Source organism: Nycticebus coucang, chromosome 22 (genome assembly GCF_027406575.1).
Source record: "Nycticebus coucang isolate mNycCou1 chromosome 22, mNycCou1.pri, whole genome shotgun sequence".
Classification (NCBI taxonomy): domain Eukaryota; kingdom Metazoa; phylum Chordata; class Mammalia; order Primates; family Lorisidae; genus Nycticebus; species Nycticebus coucang.
This window is the reverse complement of record NC_069801.1, coordinates 11,487,807-11,511,251: the sequence shown is the minus strand read 5'-3', so window position 1 is coordinate 11,511,251 and position 23,445 is coordinate 11,487,807. Positions and strand designations below refer to the sequence as shown.

Genomic DNA, 23,445 nt, shown 5'->3' with positions numbered 1-23,445 from the left:
AGGCCTTTCTGAATTTTTCCTTCAGGAGGAAGGACCTCATCCCTGCCACTTCCTGCACCCAGCATGGACATCAATTTCTGCCTGCCAGCTGCGTGCTATTCTGTTTTCTATTTTTTTTTTTTTAGAGACAGAGTCTCACTTTGTCACCCTTGGTAGAGTGATGTAGCATCATAGCTCACAGCAACCTCCAGCTCTTGGGTTTAGGTGATTCTTTTGCCTCAGCTTCCCAAGTAGCTGAGCCTACAGGCACCCACCACAACACCCGGCTATTTTTTCGTTGCAGTTTGGTCGGGGCTGGGTTTAAACCCGCTACCCTCAGTATATGGGGCCAGCGCCCTATTCACTGAGCCATAGGTGCCTCTCTATTCTGTTTTATTTTCTTTTTTTTTTTTTGAGACAGAGCCTCAAGCTGTTGCCCTGGGTAGAGTGCCGTAGCATCACAGCTCACAGCAACCTCCAACTCCTGGGCTCAAGTGATTGTCCTGCCTCAGCCTCCCAAGCAGCTGGGACTACAGGCGCCCACCACAAGGCCCGGCTGTTTTTTGGTTGTAACCGTCATTGTTGTCTGGTGGCCCAGGCTGGATTCGAACCCGCCAGCTCAGGTGTATGTGGCTGGCGCCTTAGCCACTTGAGCCACAGGTGCCGAGCCTCTATTCTGTTTTCTTCCTTTCCTTGAAACTGTGCTCTGTGCCAAGGACAATATGGAGTGAGTCAATGGATATTTTATGAATGAATGAACGAATGAATGAATGAAGTGGAAGTTCCAAGCACACCGGTGTCTAGAGTGCAGCCACTGTTTCCTGCCTGTGGGACCTGATTTCAAGCCACTCCAGGTGGGCAACAGGGAGCTCCACCCTGCTGAGGGGAAGGAGTGCTGGAGGGAAGGGGATGCTGGTCACAGGAGTACTGGAGGGGGGTGGAGGGAGGGGCTGGGCTTCTGGAGGCCCTGCCCCGCCCCCATGTCCCCAGGCCTTCATAGTGAGTGAGCCTCTTGGGTTTCTGTCCTGCTCTGGCCAGTCCCTCTCCATGGGCGAAAGTTTGCAAGATACCACTGGCTTTAAAGGACCTGTTAGGGCGGTGCCTGTGGCTCAGTCGGTAAGGCGCCGGCCCCATATACCGAGGGTGGCGGGTTCAAACCTGGCCCCGGCCAAACTGCAACCAAAAAATAGTCGGGCGTTGTGGCAGGCGCCTGTAGTTCCAGCTACTCAGGAGGCTGAGGCAAGAGAATTGCTTAAGCCCAGGAGTTGGAGGTTGCTGTGAGCTGTGTGAGGCCACGGCACTCTACCGAGGGCCATAAAGTGAGACTCTGTCTCTACAAAAAAATAAAATAAAATAAAGAACCTGTTCAAGATTCCTGGGGCCATATTGTAGTTTCCTAAGGAACCCTTGCTCCATTTATGGAAAGGAAAAAAAATCACCGCCCTCATTAAGGTCATTTTGATTTTCTGAGACCCCTTACTATCCTCTTCTGGTTTGAATTCCTGACCTTGACTGATCCTCCTGCCTCAGCCTTCAAAAGTGCTAGTTTTATAGGCATAAGGCACTGTGTCTGTCCATAATAACAAACTTTTCATTTTGGAATAACTTTATTATTATTATTATTATTATTTGAGACTGCCTCAAGCTGTTACCCTGGGTAGAGTGCCGTGGTGTCACAGCTCCAACTCCTGAGCTTAAGTGATTCTCTTGCCTCAGCCTCCCAAGTAGCTGGGACTACAGGTGCCTGCCACAACACCCGGCTATTTTTTGGTTATCGTTGTCATTGTTGTTTGGCAGGCCCGGGCTGGATTCAAACTGGCCAGCTCTGGTGTATGTGGCTGGTGCCCCAGCCACTTGAGCTACAGGTGCCGAGCGTGGAATAACTTTAGATTTGCAGAAACATTGCGAAGATTGTGTAGAGAGTTTGTTTCCACCCTTCACCAGTTTCCCTATATTTACTTATTTATTATGTATTTATTCTCTTGAGACAGAATCTCACTGCGTCACCCTGGGTACAGTACCGTGGCATCACAGCTCACAGCAACCTCCAACTCTTGGGCTTAGGCTATTCTTTTGCTTCAGCCTCCAAGTAGCTGGGACTACAGGTGCCCACCACAACACCCAGCTATTTTTTTGGTTATAGTTGTCATTGTTGTTTGGCAGGCCTGGGCTGTATTCGAACCCACCAGCTCCAGTGTATGTGGCTGGTGCCTTGGCCTCTGAGCTACAGGCGTCGAGCCAACCAGTTTCCCTGTAGTAAAGAATTTCAAACGATAGCACATTTGTCAAAATTTAATGAGAAATTAACAGTGGTACAACATCATTTGCCAAACCTTAGATTTGATTGGGATTTCATTAGTTTCTCCACTAAACCAGAAACCACATTGCATTTGGTCATAGGCTGTTATGTCCTGTTACATGTGGTAATGAAAGTAGTAATTCTCTCTGTTTTGCAGGTAAGGAAAGAAAAGAAAGGGGTTCAGAGTGTGAAGTGATTGCCCAGTCATGTGAAAGAGGCAAAGGCGGTGGAATAAAGGCTTTAGGACGTGGCTAAATTGAAAGTGGGAATCCCTAGTGGTGTGACCTTGAGCCTCTGTCTCCTTGGGTTTTTTTTTCGGTTCTTTTTTTTGAGAGTCTCACCCTGTTGCCCTGGGTACAGTGCCATGGTGTCACAGCTCACAGCAACCTCAAACTCTTGAGCTAAGCGATTCTCTTGCCTCAGCCTCCCAAGTAGCTGGGACTACAGGCAGCTGCCACAACGCTTGCTATTTTTTTTGTTGCAATTGTCATTGTTGCTTTAGCAGGCCCGGGCTGGGTTTGAACTTGTCAGCCTCGGCGTATGTGGCCAGCACCATAACCACTGAGTACGTGCAGCACCACTGTCTCCTTGTTGGAATGATGGGATCACAGATGAGTCAGTGAGGTCACACATATGGAAATATTAGTGCCCATGAAGTTGTTGTTGTTACTATTACTGTCGGTGTTGTTGGTTCTAAGGAGTCTTGATCCCAGGCAGGAGACTTAACCCAGCGGACACCCAGCTCCCTGTCAGCCGTAATTAATCATCCACCTCCCCAGCCTCCCCAAGCAAGGATGTGGGCAAGGTCGGTTTTTGGTACCCTTCCTCACCCTCAAAGCTGAAAGAGGTTGTCTCAAGGTCAAGGAGCTGGTTAGGAACTTAACCAGAGGGAGAACCTAGGTCTTGCTGAGACCTCACCCCATCCACCTGAGCAGATCCCCGCCTTTGGGTGCTTCTCCTCCCCTCCCACGTGGAGACTATTGAAGAGGGCCAGAGCCACCTGCCCACCATACTATTTTTTAAAATTTCAGATTAATCTGAGATTATGATTAGGTCACAATGTTTGCATTTATTAGGTACGGTCCCTTTGTAGCTGTGTCCCACACCCAGGAGGTGTGCCACATACCCTTACACTGTGCCAATTAGTTGGGAGCACACCAGTCCCCCTCCTTCCTCTCCTCTTTCCCTTCCCTCCTCCTCCCAACTTGAATTAAACTGAGTTTTTCTCTTGTGTGGGTGTGTATTAGTTCATCAACTGGCTTCATATTAGTATTCAGTACATTGGATATTTGCTTTTCCATTCTTGTGATATTTTACTGAGAAGAATGTGTTTCGACTCCATCCAGGTTAATGCAAAAGATGTAAAGTCTCCATTGTTTGTATGGTTGTGTAATATCCTATGGTATACATCTACCACAGTTTGCTAATCCATTCATGGGTTGACAGGCACTTGGGTTGTTTCTACATCTTGGCTATTGTAAATTGAGCTGCGATAAACAATCTAGTGCAAATACAGCAACCTCAAACTCTTGGGCTCAAGCAATTCTCTTGCTTCAACCTCCCAAGTAGCCGGGGCTACAGGCACATACCACACCTGGCTATTTTTTTTTTTTTTTTGCAGTTTTTGGCCTGGGCCTGGGTTTGAACCCACCACCTCTGGCATATGGGGCCGCTGACACCCTACTCCTTGAGCCACAGGCGCCGCCCCCACACCTGGCTATTTTTTAGAGATGGGGGGGGGTCTTACTCTTCTTGCTTAGGCTGGTCTTGAACTTGTGAGCTCAGGCAATTCACCTGCCTTCGCCTCCCAGAGCTAGGAGTATAGGCGTGAGCCACCTTGCCCAGCCCAATGATTTTTTTTTTTCTTCTGGGTAGATGCCTAGGAATAGGATTGTGGGATCAAACAAAAGGTATATTTTGAGTTCTTTGAGGATTCTCCATACTTCTTTCCAAAGTGGCTGTATTAGTTTGCAACAGTGTAAAAGTGTTCCCTTTTCTCTACACCCTCGCTAGCATCTGCAGCTTTGGGACTTTGTGATGTGGGCTAGTCTCACAGGGGTTAGGTGCTACCTACTATTCTTAACTCCACTTACTAGGATAACCCACAAGGGACCCCGCCACCTTCCCTGGCCTAAAAGAGCTGTCCATAAACACCTGACGGAGGAAGTACTCCATGATTAATTTCATAAAAAAGTAAAATCATGACCCCTACATGGATATAAAACGAACAGCTATGAACCATTTTATTTAATTCATAAGGAAGCCAGGTGGATGTTAGAACCAGCTCAAAAGGGCAGCCAAAGAACACTCACATTTATAGGACAGGAATATTGAAATGCCTGTGCAAAGGAAGGTGAAACCAGTTTTCCCACAAGGGGGTGAAAGGGAGACTTTACCAGACAGGACAGAATGTATCATTCATCTATAATTTACAGAGCTGTAAAACAGCTCAAAGATAAGAAAAGACTAAAATCTGACAACCCGGAAGGGAGAGCTGTGTGTGGACAGTGCATAGTTTTCCGCTGAAGCACACATTTTTTTTTTTTTCCTGCAGAAGGAAGGTCATGAGAAGGGTACACTCCACAGTCTCTTAACCTGATGATCATTCTCCAAGAATTATGAATAGCTTGATTTGCATGGAGGCAAGATCTTTTCTGGCTTAGGAAGCAGGGCTCACAATAGGAAACATTTTTTCAGTTGGATTTTGGCATTTGTATTACATGATGGATTCTGGAACATTCTAGAATGGGGGTGTTTCTGAAATGGGTCTGTAGTGGAGGCCTGTAGTTCTCACTTTGATCCTGACTCTGCTGTGCAGCCTTAGGCAGTTATACCACATCTCTGAGGCACAGAGGCCTTGACTTTGAATCAGGGATATTAATAGTACCAACTTCATAGATTATTTTGTGTTAACTGTATGTCCCTTTGAGAAGAACATTTCTTTGAAAATGCCCTGGTGTTGGGCGGCACCTGTGGCTCAGTGAGTAGGGCGCTGGCCCCATATGCCGAGGGTGGCGGGTTCAAAACCGGCCCGGCCAAACTGCAACCAAAAAATAGCCGGGCGTTGTGGCCGGCGCCTGTAGTCCCAGCTGCTTGGGAGGCTGAGGCAGGAGAATCGCGTAAGCCCAAGAACTGGAGGTTGCTGTAAGCCGTGTGACGCCACGGCACTCTACCGAGGGCGGTACAGTGAGACTCTTGTCTCTACAAAAAAAAAAAAAAAAGAAAATGCCCTGGGGTCCCTGGAATTCTTATCAGCCCAGCCTTCTCCCCTCTCCCCGTCTGCGTCCCGGCCTGCTCTCCATTAATAACCTCCTTCCTCCTTTTGTGTCCCCAACAGGGAGAGGTAGCATCTGGTTGCCCTGCAGGGGCTGGCACCTGCTGGGGACAGTTTACACCTCTGCCACCTGGGGCCCTGCGGGCAGGGTGACCAAAGGCTTGGGGGTTGGCAGTAACTCTAGGTTTTCCTTTGTTCCCTTTCTGACCATTTCTACAGCTTCCCAGGTATGGAACTGTACAGCAGTCGCATGCAGGCTTCCAAGTGGGCCCCTCCTAGTAAATGGGACTTTGGGCCAATGAGGTTTCCCGGCATTGGTCTCCCTCCAAGTGGCCACGTCCCGGGGAGAGTTGCAGCAGTTCCATGGCCACATTGCTCACTTTCTAGTTTTGCAATATGTTATCTCTTCTCAGCCTCGCTGCAGCCTGGTGCGGTGGGCAGGCCGTAATGATCCTTGCTCTGGTGTTTGGAGAAGCTGAGGACCAGGGAAAGGGCTGAAACGGTCGGTGCCGGGCTCGGCTCCCGGTTCTCTTGGTCCATGCTGCCCTCTAGTGGCTGTGTGCGCACCTGCCTTTAGAGAGACGGGTGCAGTGGCTGGCAGTGGCCACTCTTTCTAGGATCCCTGGCAGGGACAGTCCCCCTTTTCAGGACTTCTATAGCACTTCACTTTCCTGTCTCTCAGCATCTAGTTTAGGTCATATATTTACTTTTTCTTTTTTTTTTTTTTTCAGTTTTTTTTTTGGCCGGTGCCAGGTTTGAACCCGCCACCTCTGGTATATGGGGCCAGGACCCTACTCCTTTGAGTCACAGGCACTGCCCTATATTTACATTTTAATTGTGGCAAAATACACCTAACAAAAGATTTACCCTCAAAACCATTTTTTGGCTCATGCCTGTAATCCCAGCACTCTGGGAGGCTGAGATGAGCGGATTGCCTGATCTCACAGGTTCAAGACTAGCCTGAACCAGACCCTGCCTCCAAAAAAAATAGCCGGGTGTTGGGTGGTGCCTGTGGCTAAAAGGAGTAGGGCACCAGCCCCATATACCAAAGATGAAGGGTTCAAACCCAGCCCCAGCCAAAAACTGCAAAAAAACAAAAATAGCCGGGTGTTATGAGGGGCGCCTATTGTCCCAGCTGCTCAGGAGGCTGACGCAAGAGAATTGTTTGAGCCCAAGAGTTTGAGGTTGCTGTGAGCTATGATGTCACAGCTTTCTACCCAGGGTGACAAAGTGAGACTCTGTCTCAAAAAAAGAAAAGGAAAGAAAAAGAAAGAAATATCTCCTTAAGGCTACACAGTATGTTTTATCTCTGCCCATAGCCTGCACCCAAAGGGAAGGGAAAGCACCTGTGCCCAGGACACTCCGTCTGTGCCTAGCACTTGGCAGGAGCCCTCCAAGAGCAGAGATTAGGAAGGAAGAGAAAGGCTGGCTGGTGAGGGACAGAAGGAGGGAGGTAAATAAATGCACTGTGGAGAGCTCCCCAGAAACATCCCCATGTAGAATGATTTATACATGTGCAGCCTGAAAGAAAAAGGCATCTCCCAGATTTTTATCCAGATAACATCCACCCCAACCCAACAAACATACTGGTACGCTAGGAATTACAGGGTTACTTTGAGACTTTTTTTTTTTTTTTGGCCGGGGCTGGGTTTGAACCCGCCACCTCCGGCATATGGAACTGGCACCCTACTCCTTGAGCCACAGGCACCGTCCTACAGGGTTACTTTGTGTTTTGGTTTTGTTTTGTTTACTAGAGACAGGGTCTTGCTAAATTGCCCAGGGTGGTCTTTAACTCCTGGTCTAAGCAAAAAATCCTCCCTGCCTCAGCCTCCCAAAGGACTGGGATTCCAGGTGTAAGTCACCCCACTCCTGGACACAAGGTTCATTTTAATGATAGGAAAAACCAAAACCACCAAACTTGGTGACAGAAAAGTGGCTCCTGAGAGCTGGGAGCTGGTCTGGTCCTCATGGCTGGGTGTGCTGTGTGCTCCAATCACAGAACAGAAATGAAATTACACTCACACTGGGCAAGGTCACTGTGTGACAATAAGGAAGTGAGTCAAGGTCAAAAGCAACACCATTCAGCAGTTGTGCTCATCACTGAGCACTGCATCTCTGAGCCATCTGCACAAATGACTGATGTCCCCTTGTCCTGAGCCACTGCCATGTCCCTCCCAATCACAGCTGCAGCACTGCAGCCCAGGTATGAAGGAATTCAGCCACCCATCCATAGGATCACCTGCTTCCTGACAGCACACATCCGGAGCTAACCCAAGTCCTCACACCCTCCCCAGAATACCAGCCATGTTCCATGAATATGTCCTAATGTCAACCAGGAGTCCTCCTCAGGGTTGTGGGACACTCCTTGCTGCTAGAGGCATAATGAGCCCAACTTTGTTGACTGTGGGTGAGTCCCCGGTGGTCTGACTGAAGGGCATCAACTCAACCAGAGAGTGATGACTAAACAACCTTGACTCATGAGCTGGGCACTTCCTGGTCCTGACACTTCCCTTTCCATCATAGCAACCCAATGACACAAATGAATATTGTTCTCAGTTCACAGACAGGACGTTAAGGCTCAGATGGTTCCTAACTTGTCCACGTGTGAGTAGAGGCAGGTCTGAGACCTGAGTCATCCCCACAAGCCCAGTGCTCTTCCCTGCCACACACCCTCTCTGGGGCCTTCCTCACCCTGGGCTAGCCCAGGGGTCAGCCTGTGCTGAGTCACAGGGAAAAAGGCCTGGCGTGTAGAGAGCATGCCCTGGGGTGCATGTTGATTCTCCTAGAGGACTTGGTGGCCGTGGAGAGGCCCCTGCAGCAAAGCCTCCACCCTGCACACCCTCCTGTGTGCCTAGGAGACACACGCCTGGGGTGTGACTGGGCAGGAGGAGAGAAATGAACTCTTTCATCTGCCAAAGAGTCCCAGACATTCGTGCCACAGCCCCCAGGTTCCCAATAAACATGTCCCAGGGCTATTACCCAAGGCCAACGTCTACCTGTGGGGGATCCTAGAATACAGACAAGCTTCTAACAGTTACACATTTATTTTCACATGTAAGAAGAAAAAAACCTAACTAGTATATCAGCGTGCGGCTGTACTGATTCACAGCTCATCACAGGGTTGAAGTTGGAAGTTAGGAAACAAAACAGCGCATGGACTCAAATGAAATTATGGAACAGGTCTTTGGTCGTAACAGAAACTGGAGGTGGTTGAGTGCTGGTGTGGGACGGGCTGCTCTAAGTTTAGGAGGAGAAGCTGTGCTCTGGGCTGGAGCCCCCAAGGGGTGTTACATAGAAACTCGCTCAGGGCTTGGAACCTACTGGTTCTCTCAGGAGCACATGGGGCATTGAGCAGACCCCAGAGAAAAAAGCACATTTCGTTTAACTTGCCCATGCCCTACAAAATGTCTTAGAAGTTATGAAGCCACAAATGTGGTTCTTCTTCAAAGGAAAGGAGAATCTTCTAGGTGCGACCTTGTGGTGGCAGTGGTTGCAGGGCAGCCTGAGCTGGAGGGCCCAAGTGGGCCATGGGGGTCACAGCAGGGTGCTGAGGGAACGTAGCTGCCCTGGCACTTTCCTGGAGAAGTGTTTGCACCTCTCCGCCAGCATACAATAGGCACTCACTCTATGTCTGCTAACTCACTGTGGCACATAGGAGGAGGTGCCAGAGGACAAGATGAAGGAGTGCTAATGTCCTCAGGTGTCCAGGGACCACCTTGTCCTCCTGGGCCTGGGTCCAGCATGACATATCCCAGAGGTAGAAGTCTGTGGCTGTGCCATCACCAGGTCACATTCTTATACATGTATGAACTAAGGGGAGATGTTTGCTATTAAGATTTTTCTCCCCCCAAAATCCAAAGAATGTTGTTTCCCATCACTTAAGTTTGGCTGGGGCCGGGTTTGAACCCACCACCCTTGGTATATGGGGCCAGCGCCCTACTCACTAAGCCACAGGTGCCACCCATGTTTCCCATCACTTAAACCTCAACATTTTCAAAAAGCGCTTTTTAAGGGACTTTGGAGTTTTTCCTCAAACGGCTCAGCCCAGCAAGCCAGAGCTGGTCTCAGCACCCTACTAGAAACAGCTAAAGAGTCAGTGCTTAGGGACCCAGGTGCCACTTGCAGACTTGCCTCAGCTCAGCCCTGGAAATGGGCTGGGGCCAGCCGAGAAAGTCAGTGTGACCCTCGTAGTCCAGGAGTCACTGGATGCCCAGGGTGTAGAGATGGAGCTGAAGGTCTGGGGGGCACTGTCCACTGCTGCCCACCTCTGATCTGGAGAAGGCTTAGCCCTCTGTGTCCCAGACTTGCTGGGCAGAGCTGCAGGCTGGTCCCCACTGAGGCTCAGAAGGAAAGAGAAGAGCAAGAGCAGGTCAGGAAGGGAACCCTCGAGAGTTGGGGAGGGGGCCTGGCCGGGCCTAGCAGGCTGCTCGCTGGCCTGACACTGGCGGGTGCTCTCAGCAGCACCCTGCAGCACTCCGCTTCACGTGGCATGGCTTGCAGAAGAGACGGTTGTTCAGGGGGTAGCAGCCTTGGTCTGTGGGCTCGACAGACAGGAGGATCCTGCAGTCCTGGTGAGACAGACACACACGTGGACATGCCTCAGGCCTGGCCACTGCCTGCACAGGGGATGAGTTCACCAAGCCAGTCACCATGTCCCCACAGGGGAGGAAGGCAGCTGTTCATTCCCTCCTCCCAACGTACCTGGTCAGGTCTCCGTAGGGGAAGACCAGACACAGATATGCACTCGGACACTTTAATCCGAATGGAGGTGGGTGATGGCGGCAGAATCACTGCAGGGAGAACTAAGGACACTCAGAGGAGAGAAAGTCAAGGCTGGAAGGGCCTTAACAACCCCCAGACAGCCCTTAAATGTAAGAGCTGTGAGACAGGAACTCCATTTACCCCAGCCTAGACCAGCATGGTACACGCAGGCTGCAAGAAATTATCTGTGGTGTGAGAGCCTGAAGCCAGCCCAGGCCCTTCATTCCAGAGGCTTCCCCAGGTTCTGGGGCTGGGACAGGGCAGGGGTCCCGGACCCTGAGTCCAGGGGTCTCCTTGTTGCTCTGTGGCCTGCACAGCTTAAACACGGCACAAAGTTAAGGATTTCAGGAGGAGGAGCATGTGGACTTGGGGCCCAAATTTTGCCAGCATCACCATTTTGTCCTTTGTACTTTATCTGGACCTCACCTGGGCACACCTTAGCCTCCTGAGCAGCTGGTACAACAGCTAGAGAGTAATAATGGGAACAATTCACATCCAGAGACTCAGTGCTATGCGCCTTTGGAAGCTGCACTGATCTGACCAAGGCAGCTGGTCCCATAGGGACGACTTTGGGGTCACAGGTGGCCATCCTGACCCAGGACAGAGACCAGGGTCCACAATCTGCCTTCCTCCCTGGTCAGCAGGGCAGGTACCCTCAGACATCTCTTCCCTGCAATGCCACTCTGAGTCTCTCAAGTGGACTCCTGGTGACATAACCCCACTATCTGTGTTTTCGTAACAGCCACTTGTTTGGCATGGAGAGAACCAGAAGTGACAAGCCAAATTCCAAAGGGGCACATGTGACGGCTCCTAAATTAGAACTGAGTGGGGGGCGGTACCTGTGGCTCAATGAGTAGGGCACCAGCCCCATGTACCGAGGGTGGTGGGTTCAAACCCGGCCCTGGCCAAATTGCAACCGGGTGTTGGGCAGGTACGTGTGGTCCCAGCTACTCGGGAGGCTGAGGCAAGAGAATCACCTAAGCCCAAGAGCTGGAGGTTGCTGTGAGCTGTGACGCCATAGCACTCTACCAAGGTCAACAAAGTGAGACTCTGTCTAGAAAAAAAAAAAAAAGAACCAAGTGGGGAAAACCCCTTGCTGCAGCTTAGTCTCACAAAGTATAAAGGAATTGTGGGCTGGCTGATAGCTGGCTGGACTAGGCCTAGAAAAATATAGGATAGAACCACCTTTCTGAGCCTCATTTTCCCCATTTTTTTTTTTTTTTGAGACAGAGTCTTATTTTGTCACCCTCGGTAGAGTGCTATGGTGTCACAGCTCACAGCAACCTCCAGCTCAGGGGTGTAGGCGATTCTCTCGCCTCAGCCTCCCAAATAGCTGGGACTACAGGCACCTGCCACAACGCCCAGCTTTTTTTGCTACAGTTTGGCCGGGGCTGGGTTTGAACCTTCCACCCTCGGTATACGGAGCCAGCACCCTACTTACTGAGCCACAGGCGCCGCCCTCATTTTCCCCATCTTAAATGAGGACAATGAATCCCATCTCATAAGACTCATTAGGATTAAATTAGATGACACATACGAAAGCATTTTATAAGTTTAAAAACACTGCCTATGTATAAAAGTATTGTTGTCCTTCCGTCCACAGCATCAAAAAAGTGGACCCCACAGCAGGCAGGAATGGAGAGGGCGTGGTCAATGCCTGGAAGCCCATTTTCCTCCCTAGAGAACAGCACCCCAACTCTGTTCCAGGCCACTGTGGTTGAAGAATCTCATCTTCCTGGCGGCACCCATAGCTCATTGGGTAGGGTGCCAGCCATATACACCGAGGCTGGTGGGTTCAAACACGGCCCAGGCCTGCTAAACAACAATGACAATTGCAAAAAAAAAAAAAAAATAGCCAGGCATTGTGGTGGGTGCCTGTAGTCCCCGCTACTTGCGAGGCTGAGGCAAGAGAATGGCTTAAGCCCAAGAGTTTGAGGTTTCTATGAGCTGTGACGCCACGGCACGCGACCCAGGGCAATAGCTTGAGACTCTGTCTCAAAAAAAAAAAAAAAAAAAAAAGACTCTCATCTTCCAGGCTGGGTGTGCTGGCTCATGCCTGCAATTCCAGTACTCTGGGAGGCGAAGGTGGATGAATAGCTTGCTTGAGCTTAGGAGTTTGAGACCAGCCTGAGCAAGAGTAAGACCCTGTCTCTAAAAATAGCCAGGCATTATGGCAGGCGCCTGTTGTCCCAGCTACTCGAGAGGCTAAGGCATGAGGATTGCTTGAGCCCAAGAGACTGAGGTTGCTATGAGCTAAGATGTACTCTTCTACCCAATGCAACAAAGTGAGACTGTTAAAAAAAGAGAGAATCTCATCTTCCAAAACGTAACTACTGGAGTCCAAATTCTGACCTCACCACCTGGGCTAACAGGTTCCTTTTCTTGAGGAAGCAATCTGAGTTTGGATTCTATTATTGACCTAAAAAGTTCTGATTAATAGACTATATTTGTAATTATTTCCACTCATTTGCTCTGCTGCAAACAGCAAGCAATTTGAGAGCAGGGCTCCCACCTCAATTTGTCCCCATGCTCCAGAACCCAGTCTGGGGCCTGGCACATGGCAGGCTCCCAGCAGGGCTTGAGCAGTGATGGAATGTCATTAAGTCACCTGCTCCACTCACCTCACACCTGTAGCAATTCTCATGGAAGTTTCTTCCCATGCACTCAATTTTGAAGGCATCTTTCCCATCCCGGGGAATGATGGGATTCTCACAGATGCTACACACAGGGGCGAATTTCCTAGAGGGAAAGGAAACCACACAATGAGCACAGAACTTAGCTGTCAGAACTGGGGCTGGGCCGGGCACGGTGGCTTACGCCTGTAATCTTAGCACCTGGGAGGTCAAGGCAGTGAGTTGCTTGAGCCCAGGAGTTCAAGACCAGCCGGAGCAAGAGGGAGACCCCCGTTTCTACTAAAAATAGAAAAATTAGCCAGGCATGGCAGTGCATGCCAGTATTCCCAGCTACTTGGGAGGCTGAGGCCAGAGGATAGCTTGAGCCCGGGAGTTTGAGGTTGCTGTGAGCTATGACACTATGACATTGTAGCCTGGGCAAGAGAGTGAGACTCTGTCTCAAAGAAAAAAAAATAGAAGGGCAGTGCCTGTGGCTCAAGGAGTAGGGCACCGGCCCCACATACTGAAGGTGGTAGGTTCAAACCCAGCCCCACCCAAAAATAGCAAAAAAAAAAAAAAGAAAAGAAAAGAACTGGGGCTGGCTGGAGTTCACCTCCCAAGCGATTTGAGACCCAATGCCATGTGGCTGCACCTGGAGCTACAGCCCCAAATATCTACTTCTTTCGGGCAGGAGCAGGTAGAGGGTAGAGGGAGCTATGTAATGAGACCCAGTGCTCAGGGTGGCTGGAGAAGGCCTGAATTGAGAACTTCATTTAGTGGAGCTGGGACCCATCTTATATGTCTTGTATTATAAGGTACTGAGTTTTTTTCCATTTTAGTTTCTTTTTTTTTTTTTTTGCAGTTTTTGGCTGGAGCTGGGTTTGAACCCACCACCTCCAGCATATGGGGCCGGCACCCTACTCCTTGGAGCCACAAGCACCGCCCTTAGTTTCTTATTTTTGGAGATGCAGTCTGTGGTCCAGGCTAGAATACCGTAGCATCAGCCTAGCTCACAGCAACCTGGGTTCAAGCAATACTCCTCCCTACTTCAGCCTCCTGAATAGCTAGGACTACAGGCATCCGCCATAGTGCCCAATTAGATTTTTTCTATTTTTAGTAGAGATGGGGTCTCACTCTTTTTTTTTTTTTTTTTTGAGACGGAGTCTCACTATGTCATTCTGGGTAGAGTGCCGTGGTGTCACAGCTCACAGGAACCTCCAACTCCTGGGCTCAAGTGATCCCTTTGCCTCAGCCTCCCAAGTAGCTGGGACTATAGCCACCTGCCACAATGCCTGGTTATTTTTTGTTGCAGTTTGGCCGGGGCTGGGTTTGAACCCACCACCCTCTGTATATGGGGCCAGCGCCCTACCCACTGAGCCACAGGTGCTGCCCTGCCTAGCTATTTTTTGTTTGCAGTTGTCGTTGTTTAGCTATCCTGGGCTGAGTTCGAACCCGCCACCCTCAGTATACGTGGCTGGCGCTGTAACCACTGGTGCCGAGCCGGGGCTCCCCCTTTCTTGCTCAGGCTGGTCTTGAACTCCTGAGCTCAAGGGATCCACCTGCCTCAGCCTCCCAGAATGCTATAATTACAAGTGTGAGTCACTGTGCCCAGCCCCTTTTTAGTTATTTTTTCCTTTCTTTTTTTTTTTTCTGGCCAGGGCCGGGTTTGAACCCACCACCTCCAATATCTGGGGCCGACGCCCTACTCCTTTGAGCCACAGGCACTACCCTTTTCCTTTCTTTTTTTTTAGAGACAGAGTCTCACTGTACCGCCCTTGGTAGAGTGCCGTGGCGTCACACAGCTCACAGCAACCTCTAACTCTTGGGCTTACGCGATTCTCTTGCCTCAGCCTCCCAAGCAGCTGGGACTACAGGCGCCCGCCACAACGCCCGGCTATTTTTTGTTGCAGTTTGGCCGGGGCCGGGTTTGAACCCACCACCTCCAATATCTGGGGCCGATGCCCTACTCCTTTGAGCCACAGGCACTACCCTTTTCCTTTCTTTTTTTAATAGGCACTTCTGCCTGTCCCCTTGGGCAGTGAGCAACTCTTAGCCAGGGACTGAGTCTCACAGATACTAGAGCGTTCCCACTGCTTTGTCCAGCTCCAAAAGAAGGCCCCAGAGCCATGTCCTTGGGCATTTGCACACTTACCACGAGCTTCAACACCAGCTGTGGTCAAACCCACCTGTGATATTATACTATATGCTGGGGGTTTTTTTTGCGCTTTTGGCATCAGGAATAGTATCTCTCTCTCTCTGACCTTCTCCTGCTCTCCTTTCAGCTGTTCCTTTTCCTCCCCAAGGCAAAAGTCTTCTCCTGCCTCTATCTTAAAGCTGGCCATAAAGAAATTGTCTGATTGTAGGTCATAAGCTCCTCATTCCAGAGCGGGTCCTGCCTCGTAGCCTGGAGAGAGCATTACCACACACACGGGCCTGTGTTGGATCACAGCCTCTTGGTCCAATCACATTGCTACAGGGAGTCAGTTATGCCTTTTTTTTTTTGTAGAGACAGAGTCTCACTTTCTGGCCCTCAGTAGAGTGCCGTGGCCTCACACAGCTCACAGCAACCTCCAGCTCTTGGGCTTAAGCGATTCCCTTGCCTCAGCCTCCTGAGTAGCTGGGACTACAGGCGCCCGCCACAACGCCCAGCTATTTTTTGGTTGCAGTTTGGCCGGGGCTGGGTTTGAACCCGCCACCCTCGGTATATGGGGCCAGCGCCTTACCGACTGAGCCACAGGCACCGCCCCAGTTATGCCTTCTAATGACGTCTCCGTTGAGGGCCCAAGGGACAGGGTTCAGAGAGCTTCCGGATGGCTGAGGACGAGGGGGTTCCTGGAGGGTATGGTGCCCAGGGAGGGCACTGAAGCTGCCCCCAGACCTTGTCCCACACATCTCTGCTACAGCCTTTATAACAAACATAACAGCATCCTTTTTTTTTTTTTTTTTGAGACAGAGCCTCAAGCTGTCACCCTGGGTAGAGTGCCGTGGCAACATAGCTCACAGCAACCTCCAACTCCTGGGCTCAAGCCTCTGCCTCCCAAGTACCTGGGACCACAGGTGCCCACCACAAATGCCTGGCTTTTTTTTTTTTTTTTGGTTGCAGCCGTCATTGTTGTTTGGCGGGCCTGGGCTGGATTTGAATCCAGCAGCTCAGGTGTATATGGCTGGCGCCTTAGCCGCTTAAGCCACAGGCACCCAGCCAACAGCATCTTTTATAACAAATCAGCAAACACGGAGCTCTAGCCCAGCACTCAGGCTTGCATCCTCCATCCTGCCCCAGTCCCACCCCATCCTCCCCATGCATAGGTCCCTTCCCACCTGTAGAAGTCGTCCAGGCAGTACACCTCATTCTGGCTGTCCAGGGCAAAGCTCTCGTCCCCAATGCAGCGCGTGCAGGCCACACATGTGAAGCAGGGAGGGTGGAAGGCCCGGCCCAGGGCCCTGATGATGTGTTCCCGCACCACCTCGCCACACTTGCCACACTTCTCCAGGGTGTCCTTGGACAGAAGGCCACTCCCAGTGCCATCCCACGGACATGCCCACCCCAAACCATGACGGTCTTCTAGCTGACTATACTCAGAGGCCATGAATAGAAACCTTGTGGCTCTGGGTGACAGAGTAACAAGACCTTAGGCAGGCTCCAGTGGCAGACACGTCTGTGACAGAACCCCAGCTCCTCAGCCTTCTAGAGTGTGACCTTGTATGGTAGCTAACTGATGTTCCCAAAGATTTCCAGGTCCTATTCTCTGGAACCTGTGAATGTTACTTCGTATGGCAAAATGGACTCTGCAGATGGGATTAAGTTAAGGACCTTGAGGTGGAGGGATTATCCTGGATTAGCCGGGGGTGGTGGTAGTGGTATCCTAAATGCCATCACAAGTGTCCCTATAAGGGGAAGGCAGAGGGAGACATGACACAGAGGCAGCAATTGACCACTGAAGCAAAATGCTGCACTGCTGGCTTTGGCGATAGAGCAAGGAACCTGGAAAAGGGAAGGAACCGGATTCTCCCTGGAGCCTCCAGGGAGAGGATAGCGCCTCCATTCTGGCCTGGTGAAACTGGTTTGGACTTCTGACCTCCGGCACTGTGGGAGACTAAATGTGTGTTGTTGGAAGCCACCAATGCTATGCTAATGTTTTTTTTTTCAAAGACAAAGTCTCACTTTGTCACCCTGGGTAGAGTGCCGGGGCATCATAGCTCACAGCAACCTCAAACTCTTGGGCTCAAGGGATCCTCTTGCCTCAGCCTCCAAAGTAGCTGGGACTATAGGCGCCTGCCACAACACCTGGCTACTTTTAGAGACGGGGTCTCATTCTTCTTCAAGCTGGTCTCAAACTCCTGAGCTCAAGGGACCCACCTGCCTCGGCCTCCCAGAGTGCTGGGAATATAGGTGTGAGCCACCTCACCCGGTCCTCCATGGTTATTTCCCAGAGCACCTCTGCAGAGCTCCTTCTCCTTTCTGGGCCTCAGCCTCCTTGTCTGTGAAACAGGCCCATAGTACCTACTTCCCAGAACTGTCGTGGGCAATGAAATGACATCATGTCTCCCCAGTGTCTGGCCTGTGGCAGGGGCTTACCTGGTAGCAGCTTTCACAGAGGGGCCGCCCGTCCTTCTGGTAGAAACTCTGCCCAGCCAGCTGACGGCGGCAGGAGCGGCAGGTGAAGCACTGGGCATGGTACTGCCTCTTCATGGCTTCCACAGCCAGCTCTCGGGGGGACACCATCTTGTGGCAAAAGGCACAGATGTCTGGGGGCAAGGAGACAGAGTCTGTCACCAGCTCAGCATGGGAGGATTGTATCCAATCACCACCAAGAACGTGCAAGTGCCCAGGGCTCTGTCTCAAAGCTCTGGGGGCTCCTCAGCTGACAAATGCAGAGGGTCATGAGGATCATTAAAAAGGAATCTGAAGGGCAGCACCTGTGACTCAAAGGGGTAGGGCGCTGGCCCCATATGCCAGAGATGGTGGGTTTAAACCCAGCCCTGGCCAAAAACTGCAAAAAAAAAAAAAAAAGGAATCTGAAGAGGGCTGGGTACAGTGGCTCATGCCTTTAATCCCAGCATTTGGGAGGCTGAGGCAGGTGGATTGCCTGAGCTCACAGGTTTGAGAACAGCCTGAGCTAGAGAGATACCCTATCTCTAAAAAATAGCCAGGCATTATAGCGGGCACCTGTAGTCCCAGCTACTTGGGAGGCTGAGGCAAGAGGATCACTTAAGCCCAAGAGTTTGAGGTTGCTATGAGCTATGACGCCATAGCACTCTACTAAGGGTGATAAAGTAAGACTTTGTCTCTCAAAAAAAAGAAAGAAAAAGAAGGGCGGAGCCTGTGGCTCAAAGGAGTAGGGCGCCGGCCCCAAATACCTATGGTGGTGGGTTCAAACTTGGCCCTGGCCAAAAACCGCCAAAAAAAAAAAAAAAAAAGAAAAGGGCGGCACCTGTGGCTCAGTCAGTAAGGCGCCAGCCCCATATACTGAGGGTGGTGGGTTCAAACCCGGCCCCGGCAGAACTGCAACAAAAAAAATAGCCGGGTGTCGTGGCGGGCGCCTGTAGTCCCAGCTACTCGGGAGGCTGAGGCAAGAGAATCGCTTAAGCCCAGGAGTTGGAGGTTGCTGTGAGCTGTGTGATGCCACGGCGCTCTACCTAGGGCCATAAAGTGAAACTCTGTCTCTACAAAAAAAAGAAAAAAAAAAAAGAAACCATCACAATACTACAAGAAACCAGAAAAAATGTATTTTATAACTGGAGATAAAGCCTTTCTTTTTCTTTTCTTTTTTTCTTTTTTTTTTTTGTAGAGACAGAGTCTCACTGTACTGCCCTGGGTAGAGTGCCGTGGCATCACACAGCTCACAGCAACCTCCAACTCCTGGGCTTACGCGATTCTCTTGCCTCAGCCTCCCGAGCAGCTGGGACTACAGGCACCGGCCACAACGCCTGGCTATTTTTTTGTTGCGGTTTGGCTGGGGCTGGGTTTGAACCTGCCACCCTCGGCACATGGAGCCGGCACCCTACTCAGCCACGGGCGCTGCCCAGAGAATCAGGATTTTTTTTCTTTTTCTTTTCTTTTTTTCTTTTTTTTTTTTTTTGCAGTTTTTGGCCGGGGCTGGGTTTGAACCCACAGCCTTTGATATATGGGACCGGTGCCCTACTCCTTGAGCCACAAGCGCTGCCCAAAGCCTTTTTCTTTTTTTTTTTTTTTTGAGACAGTTTCACTTTGTCGTCCTCAGTAGAATGTCACGGCCTCACAGCTCACAGCAACCTCAAACTCTTGGGCTTAAGCGATTCTCTTGCCCCAGCCTCCCAAGTAGCTGGGACTATAGGTGCCCGCCACAGCACCCAGCTATTTTTTGGTTGTAGTTGGCCCGGTCTGGATTCAAACCTGACAGCTCTGGTGTATGTGGCTGGTGCCCTAGCCACGGAGCTACAGGTGCCGAGCCAAGATAAAACCTTTCTAACTATGACATAAAATCCAGAAGCCAGGAAAGGAAGGGATGAGACATCTGACTACATAAAAATCAAATTTTTTTATTTTTTATTTTTTGAGACAGTTTCACTATGTCGCCCTTGGTAGAGTACTGTGATCTCATAGCTCACAGCAACCTCAAACTCTTGGTCTTGAGCAATCCTCTTGCCTCAGCTTCCCAGAGTGCTAGGATTACAGGCCTTGACTGGCCAAGATCAATATATATATATATATTTTTGGTTTTATTTATTTATTTTTTTGAGACAGAGCCTCAAGCTGTTGCCCTGGGTAGAGTGCCGTGACATCACAACTCATAGCAACCTCCAACTCCTGGGCTCAAGTGAGTCTCCTGCCTCCACCTCCCAAGTAGCTGGGACTACAGGCGCCCGCCACAACACCTGGCTATTTTTTGGTCGCAGCCGTCATTGTTGTTTGGCAGGCCCAGGCTGGATTCGAACCCGCCAGCTCAGGTGTACGTGGCTGGCGCCTTAGCTGAGTGAGCCACAGGTGCCAAGCCCAAGATCAATATTTTTAAATACGTTAATTATAAAGGAAAAAAAATTATGGTAGTTGGGTGGCACCTGTGGCTCAGTGAGTAGGGCACCGGCCCCATATACCGAGGGTGATGGGTTCAAACCTGGCCCCCGCCACACTGCCACAAAAATTACGGCAGTAAAAATTAAATTAAAGCCTATTCTAAAGCCATGACTGTAATGTGAGTTGGGGTGGGAATGGGATTCCCTGCTCTTGTAGTTCCCATCTGGAAGCCCATGCTGGCCCCACGAGCGCCCCTGGGGACCACGCTGGAGTCCTTCCCACCCTATGCACATACCTGTGGATGTCTCTCTCTCAGGCAAGCTGACAGGCTCTGCTGGGGGAGGTAGCAGCTCCTCCTCCATGGCCTTGAGGGGACCAGGCTGAGGCTGGACTGGAGTTTGCTCCACTGGGGCCTGTGGGGACACAAAGTGGGGAGAAGTCATCCAGGGGGGAACTCATGCAGCCCTCCTATTTCTACTCCACACCTGGGTGGCCCCAGGCACAATTCGTTCCAGGGTATCGAAGAGGAAACTGAGACCCAGAGAAGCAAGGAACCTGTCTGAGGTCACTTATTGGGAAGGGTACAGCGGCAGCTGGACCCTGGGCCTCCTAGCTCCTTGCCCGGGGCTCCCTCCATCTGTCAAAGTTACTCCTGCTTCCCAGCAATATTCTGAAATCAGGGTTCCCTAGGACGCTGGGCAGAAGTGGACTCAGACCTGGTCTGGGATCCCACCCATTTCCACAGTGGCCTCTGCTAAGGGCCCTGGATTAAAGTTGGGTTTCCTAGGACAGGCACGGTGGTTCACGCCTGTAATCCCAGCACTTGGGAGGCCAAGGCGGGTGGATTGCCTGAGCTTACGAGACCAGCCTAAGCCAGAGAGAGACCTCGTCTCTAAAAATAGCTGGGCATTGAGGAGGGCACCTGTAGTCCCAGCTACTTGGGAGGCTGAGGCAAGAGAATCGCTTGAGCCCAAGAGTCTGAGGTTGCTGTCAGCTATGATACCACAGCACTCTACTGAGGACAACAAAGTAAAACTCTGTCTCAAAAAAATAAAAATAAAAATGGGTTTCCTGTCTAGACATAGTGGCTCACACTTATAATATCAGCACTCTGGGAGGCCGAGGTAGAAGGATCACATGAGCCTAGGAGTCTGAGGTTGCTGGGAGCTGTGATGCCACCGCACTCTACCCAGGGCTCTTGGGCTTAGGCAATTCTCTTGCCTCAGCCTCCTGAGTAGCTGGGACTACACACGCCCGCCACAACACCCAGCTAGTTTTTTTTGTTGTTGCAGTTTGGCCAGGGCCGGGTTTGAACCCGCCACCCTCAGTATATGGGCCGGTGCCCTACTCACTGAGCCACAGGAGCCACCCCAGCATAATCAACTTAGTCAGACACAGGAAATGTCTTCCTTAGGGCAAAGAGGGTGCCTAAGGGGAAATGGGTGTGGCTACTCATTCCAGGGACCTTGAAGTTCCTGACCAGACCAATCCAATTTTTACCAGGCTGAATAGGGACTGCCCTCCACAGAAGCATAGGCCAGACAACCTCCAGGCTTAGGATTCCTGAAAGGCCCAAATGGCTCAGACTTTCCAGGCCCCGGGCACCAAGATGTTGACAGTACCTGCGATGGGGGCGGGGGCGGGGGCAGATGCAGCTGCTCAAGGTCCGAAGTGAGTGATATTCCTCCCAGGGCAGAGGGGTCCCCATCCGGAGACAGGTAAGCTGGAGGGGGTGGCGGGGGTGGTGGGAGGAGGTCCAGGTCTGCAAGTGGATCCTTACCACCCAGGTAAGGAGGAGCCAGAGAGCATCCTGCAGAAGAGGAGAGAAGGTTGGTCAGAGCCTCCACAGTGGACAGAAGTTTTCTCTCCCCTAGCAGCCCACTCAGCAGGGTGGCTAAGGGCTCAGATCTGGGGTCACCCAGACCTGGGTTCCATCTCTGCCTCTGCCGTTGACTTGCTGTTGTGTCTTCAGGCAAAAGACTTAATCTCTCTGAGTCTTTTTTTGTTGTTGTTGCAGTTTTTGGCAGGGGCTGGGTTTGAACCCACCACCTCCGGCATATGGGACCGGCGCCCTACTCCTTTGAGCCACAGGCGCTGCCCATCTCTCTGAGTCTTAATTTGCTTGGTTGGGAAATGAGTCTCAGTCCCCAAGGGTTGTTGAGGACCAAGTCAGATGATGTACAGTGAGCGGCTAAGGCATATATTTCAAACCCATTAGCACAGAGATGGTATTTACACACACACACACACACACACACACACACACACTATTATAATTAAGTTCTCAAACTCATCCTAGAAGAAATGCTACATACTTCATTGCTGACTATCACTATAGTCATCTTCTAAAGACTCCCCTTGGGAAGCTATGCACTGACACCAGCACCTAGTTCACCCTTTAAAGCAATTTTGGAACTCTTTTTCTGGAATGGCCATCAGAGCTGTCAATGTCATATTACTCTCGATGTCCTGAATGTCATAAAAATGTCTTCCTTTCAACATTTCCTTTATCTTCAGATAAAGAAAAAAGTCATTAGGGGCCATACCAGGTGAGTAGAGAGGGTGTTCCAATACAGTTATTTGTTAACTAGCTAAAAACTCCCTCACAGACAGTGCTGTGTGAGCTGGCACATTGTTGTGATGCAGGAGCCATGAGTTGTCAAAGATTTACAGTTAAGATTTTCCTGTTTCTTGGGTGGTGCCTGTGGCTCAACAGAGTAGGCCCCATATGCCGGAGGTGGTGTGTTTGAACCCAGCCCTGGCCAAAAACTGCAAAAAAAAAAAAAAAGATTTTCCTGTTTCTCTATTGATGTTTATTGGGTCTGCTATGCTTCTCATAATAAGCTGACGATTTTGACGCAAAATTAGATGAATTTTTGGTATGCTTTCCTCAGTTCTGCCCATTACTGGCTACCTTGACCTTTCTTCATCAGTGACACTTTCTCTCCCCTCAGGAAAACATTTAATCCATTTGTACACTGCCGTTTTCTTTTCTTTTTGGTAGAGACAGAGTCTCACTTTGTCGCCCTCGGTAGAGTGCCATGGCGTCACACAGCTCACAGCAACCTCCAATTCCTGGGCTTAGGCGATTCTCTTGCCTCAGCCTCCCGAGTAGCTGGGACTACAGGCGCCCACCACAACGCCCAGCTATTTTCTTGTTGCAATTTGGCCAGGGCCAGGTTTGAACCCACCACCCTCAATATATGAGGCCAGCCCCCTACCCACTGAACCATAGGTACCGCCCTCTTTTCTTTTCTTTTTTTGAGACAGAGCCTCAGGCTGTCACCCTGGGTAGAGTGCAGTAGCATCACACAGCTCACAGCAACCTCTAACTCCTGGGCTCAAGTCATCCTCCTGCCTCGGCCTCACCAGTAGCTGAGACTACAAGTATAGTCCACTGAGCATGGCTAATTTTTTTCTATTTGGGTAGAGACAAGGTCTGGCTCTTGTTCAGGCTGGTCTGGAACTCCTGAGCTCAAGCAATCCTCCTGCCCTGCCTTCCCATAATAACTAGATTATAGATGTG

At 50.6% G+C, this 23,445-nt stretch overlaps 1 protein-coding gene across 3 annotated transcripts in view; it reads right to left on the bottom strand.

Annotated features, from left to right (window-relative positions):
* Nucleotides 1–7,200: 7,200 nt before the first annotated feature.
* FBLIM1 (filamin binding LIM protein 1) overlaps nucleotides 7,201–23,445 on the bottom strand; it is a 31,148-nt gene continuing 14,903 nt past the window's right edge. For all 3 annotated transcript variants that reach the window (XM_053576830.1, XM_053576828.1, XM_053576829.1), the window contains 6 exons: nucleotides 21,542–21,729; nucleotides 20,215–20,332; nucleotides 17,502–17,671; nucleotides 16,244–16,422; nucleotides 12,935–13,052; nucleotides 7,201–10,120 (listed from right to left, as the gene is read on the bottom strand). In XM_053576830.1, the coding sequence (XP_053432805.1) occupies nucleotides 10,007–10,120; nucleotides 12,935–13,052; nucleotides 16,244–16,422; nucleotides 17,502–17,671; nucleotides 20,215–20,332; nucleotides 21,542–21,729 (887 nt within the window). In that variant the 3' untranslated portion in view covers nucleotides 7,201–10,006. The remainder of the gene's footprint in view (nucleotides 10,121–12,934; nucleotides 13,053–16,243; nucleotides 16,423–17,501; nucleotides 17,672–20,214; nucleotides 20,333–21,541; nucleotides 21,730–23,445) is intronic.